This window comes from Volvox carteri (assembly GCF_000143455.1).
Source record: "Volvox carteri f. nagariensis unplaced genomic scaffold VOLCAscaffold_47, whole genome shotgun sequence".
Lineage (NCBI taxonomy): Eukaryota > Viridiplantae > Chlorophyta > Chlorophyceae > Chlamydomonadales > Volvocaceae > Volvox > Volvox carteri.
In genome coordinates, this window is record NW_003307590.1 from 411211 (window position 1) to 413886 (window position 2676).

Here is a 2676-nt window from a genome sequence, read left to right on the forward strand (position 1 = left end):
GACGGTTGTGGGCGGACACCGGGTGATCAATGTGGAGATTCCAGGACCAGGTGTGTGTGGGGATGTATGATGAGGGGGTGTATGATGCGGGGGTGTATGATGGGGGTGTGTGTGATGGGGGTGTGTGTGATGGAGGGGTGTATGATGGGGGTAAGACGAACTACTGGCGAATGAAGCTCATGGGGCGCGATGGAGGGTGGGGAGTGATGGGTGGAGAGGGGTGAAGTTGCTGAAGGGAAATGGTGCATCAGTTGGGAGGTGGTTGGAGGTCGGGACTGACCTGCCCCGGCGCGGACACATGCTCCTTCCTGAAGCCCGGGTAGGGCCGCACGCCTGGCCCCCAACCGCTGATTTCTTCGAGGACAAGTAGGTAAGCATTTGTTTCGGTGTATGCAGCTGTATACACGCATGCACATGCGCATGCACACATACATACATACATACATACATACATACATACATACATACATACATACATACATACATACATACATACATACATACATACATACGCACCACACGTACAGACTCGACACCGTACCCCAGTCGGCAGTTGAACCTTTCCTTCTTTGATTCTTTGAACATAAATGACCCCCAAAAACGCCTCCTCCTTACTCCTCCTTACTCCCCACGACCCCTCCCCCAAAGGTGGCAAACCTCGCATGTGGCGTCGCGCCTGGCGGGACAAGATTTTGCCCGCTGTAGTCAACTTTAAGTGAGTGTGGGAAACCTTAGGAAACTTTAGGGTTTTATCTTTTTATGTTGGCACGCGTATAATGTACGTGCATGTATAGATGTACGTGCTGTTTTGCTTGGGATTTAGCCATGGGATATGTCCACTATTGTACTAAGCACTGTGGTGAGCAGTAGGCGAGAGGTAGGTGTTGGGCGTTTATGGGGCGGGAAAGGTGTGTGTGTGTGTGTGAATACGTGTTTTGATAGTCTGGGTCGCGAACCGTGTATGTGTGTTTTGGAGTCAGCGCTCGCGAAAGGGAGGGGCCGCTTCAGGCGCCCCGCTTGAGTCGGTTATATTGCTCGGTTACCCGTCATTGTGTGTTAGTCAAATAATAAATACCCCCCTCCACCACCATCTTGCATAAACACCCGGCCCTGGCCGCGCCACACCCAACCGGGGCCCCACTTCACCCCGCCCCGCCGCAATCCCCCGCGCGGCCCGTTCTTTCTCCTCCGCTCCAGGCCGGACATCATCTTCGTATCCGCCGGCTTTGACGCGCACAAAAAGGAGGACCTGAATCTGCGGTGAGCGCATGGAGCATGCATGGATGCATGTATGTATGTATGTACGCAATGTCTAAAATTTGTGGGGCCCCTCGCACGCCGCCGCCTCAATTTACACCGTCCCTCTTGACACCTCCGCCTGCCCCTCTCCACCTCCTCCGTAGCTATGTGGGTGTCACCGAGGCCGACTACGAGTGGCTCACTGGGCAAATTGTGGAGGTGGCAAATGTGTGTTGCGACGGGCGGGTGGTTTCGGTGCTGGAGGGGGGCTACAACCTGAGGGGAGGTCCGCTAGGGAGCGCCTTTGCCAGGAGGTGAGGGGGCTGGGAGGTGAGGGGGCTGGGAGGTGAGGGGGCTGGGAGGTGAGGGGGTTGGGAGGTGGAGGGGTTGGGAGGTGAGGGGGTTGGGAGGTGAGGGGGTTGGGAGGTGAGGGGGTTGGGAGGTGAGGGGATCGGGAGGTGAGGGGATCGGGAGGTGAGGGGATCGGGAGGTGAGGGGGTTGGGAGGTGAGGGGGTTGGGCATGCTTAGGGGCTGGGTGCACATGTGTGTATATGTGTGTGTGTGTGCACATACACCTCCGTCCCTTCTCGCGTCCTGTCTCTCTACAGTGTGGCCGCCCACGTGCGCGCCTTGCAAGCCCCATGTACGGCAAAGTACGACCCATTGGATGCGGAGACGGAACGCGCGGCGGAGAAGGCCCTGGAGGCGCGAAAGGCGGCCAAGGCGGCTGCTCTTGCAGCGGGTGAGCGAAACATGTTTTTCCGGGCCCCGCTGGTATGTATGTATGTATGTGCGTGATCCATGTGTGCGTGTGCAATCCCTCAGGTATCATTCCCCCTGCGGGCCTCGTCACGCCTCGTTCCTCCATTCCCACCCCACGAGCCTTTCCCCCCGTCATCGCCGCCACCGCTGCCGGCGGCGGTGGTTTAGCACCCATGGATACCGACCCCAACATTGCGGGGCCGCACGCCTCGGCGGCTGCACCGGCCGCCGCCGATGCCAACGCCAACGCTGATTCCGCAGCGGGACCGCCGGGTGGTGAGGAGCCGCCGTCGAAGCGGCGGCGGCGTCCCGTGGATTACGCAGCGCTTAACGCGCAGCTGGAGAAGGAGCAGCAGGAAGCGGCTGCGGCAGCGGAAGCGGGGGGGAAAGCGGAGACCGCCGCTGTTGATGAGGACGGCGCCGCTGGCGGCGGCAGCGGCAGGTAATTGTTGGCTATGTGTTTGACTGTCTGTGGTGGTGTGGTGTGCATGTACGACGCGGAGATGGGAAGGCATTTAGCTCGCAACCAGGTAGCTAGGTTGCCTCTTTTTTGACTTCTTAAAAAGGTCGATAAAGTGTGGGTGCGCGAGTTTTGTCTTGCTGTAGTTGTAATGAGGCCCCGAGGGAGAGGGTTTGGCAAAGGGGGCGGGGAAGCGAGTATATGTATGTCTGTA

General features: G+C 58.5%; 1 protein-coding gene across 1 annotated transcript in view; it reads left to right on the top strand.

Moving 5' to 3' along the window:
• The window catches only part of VOLCADRAFT_118904 (uncharacterized protein), a gene marked incomplete at both ends in the record, with an annotated part of 12955 nt that extends 10507 nt beyond the window's left edge, over positions 1 to 2448 (top strand). The window contains 6 exons of the mRNA XM_002954890.1: positions 315 to 319; positions 649 to 715; positions 1198 to 1260; positions 1404 to 1553; positions 1849 to 1982; positions 2066 to 2448. Coding sequence (XP_002954936.1) covers positions 315 to 319; positions 649 to 715; positions 1198 to 1260; positions 1404 to 1553; positions 1849 to 1982; positions 2066 to 2448 — 802 coding nt within the window. The remainder of the gene's footprint in view (positions 1 to 314; positions 320 to 648; positions 716 to 1197; positions 1261 to 1403; positions 1554 to 1848; positions 1983 to 2065) is intronic.
• Positions 2449 to 2676: the final 228 nt, after the last annotated feature.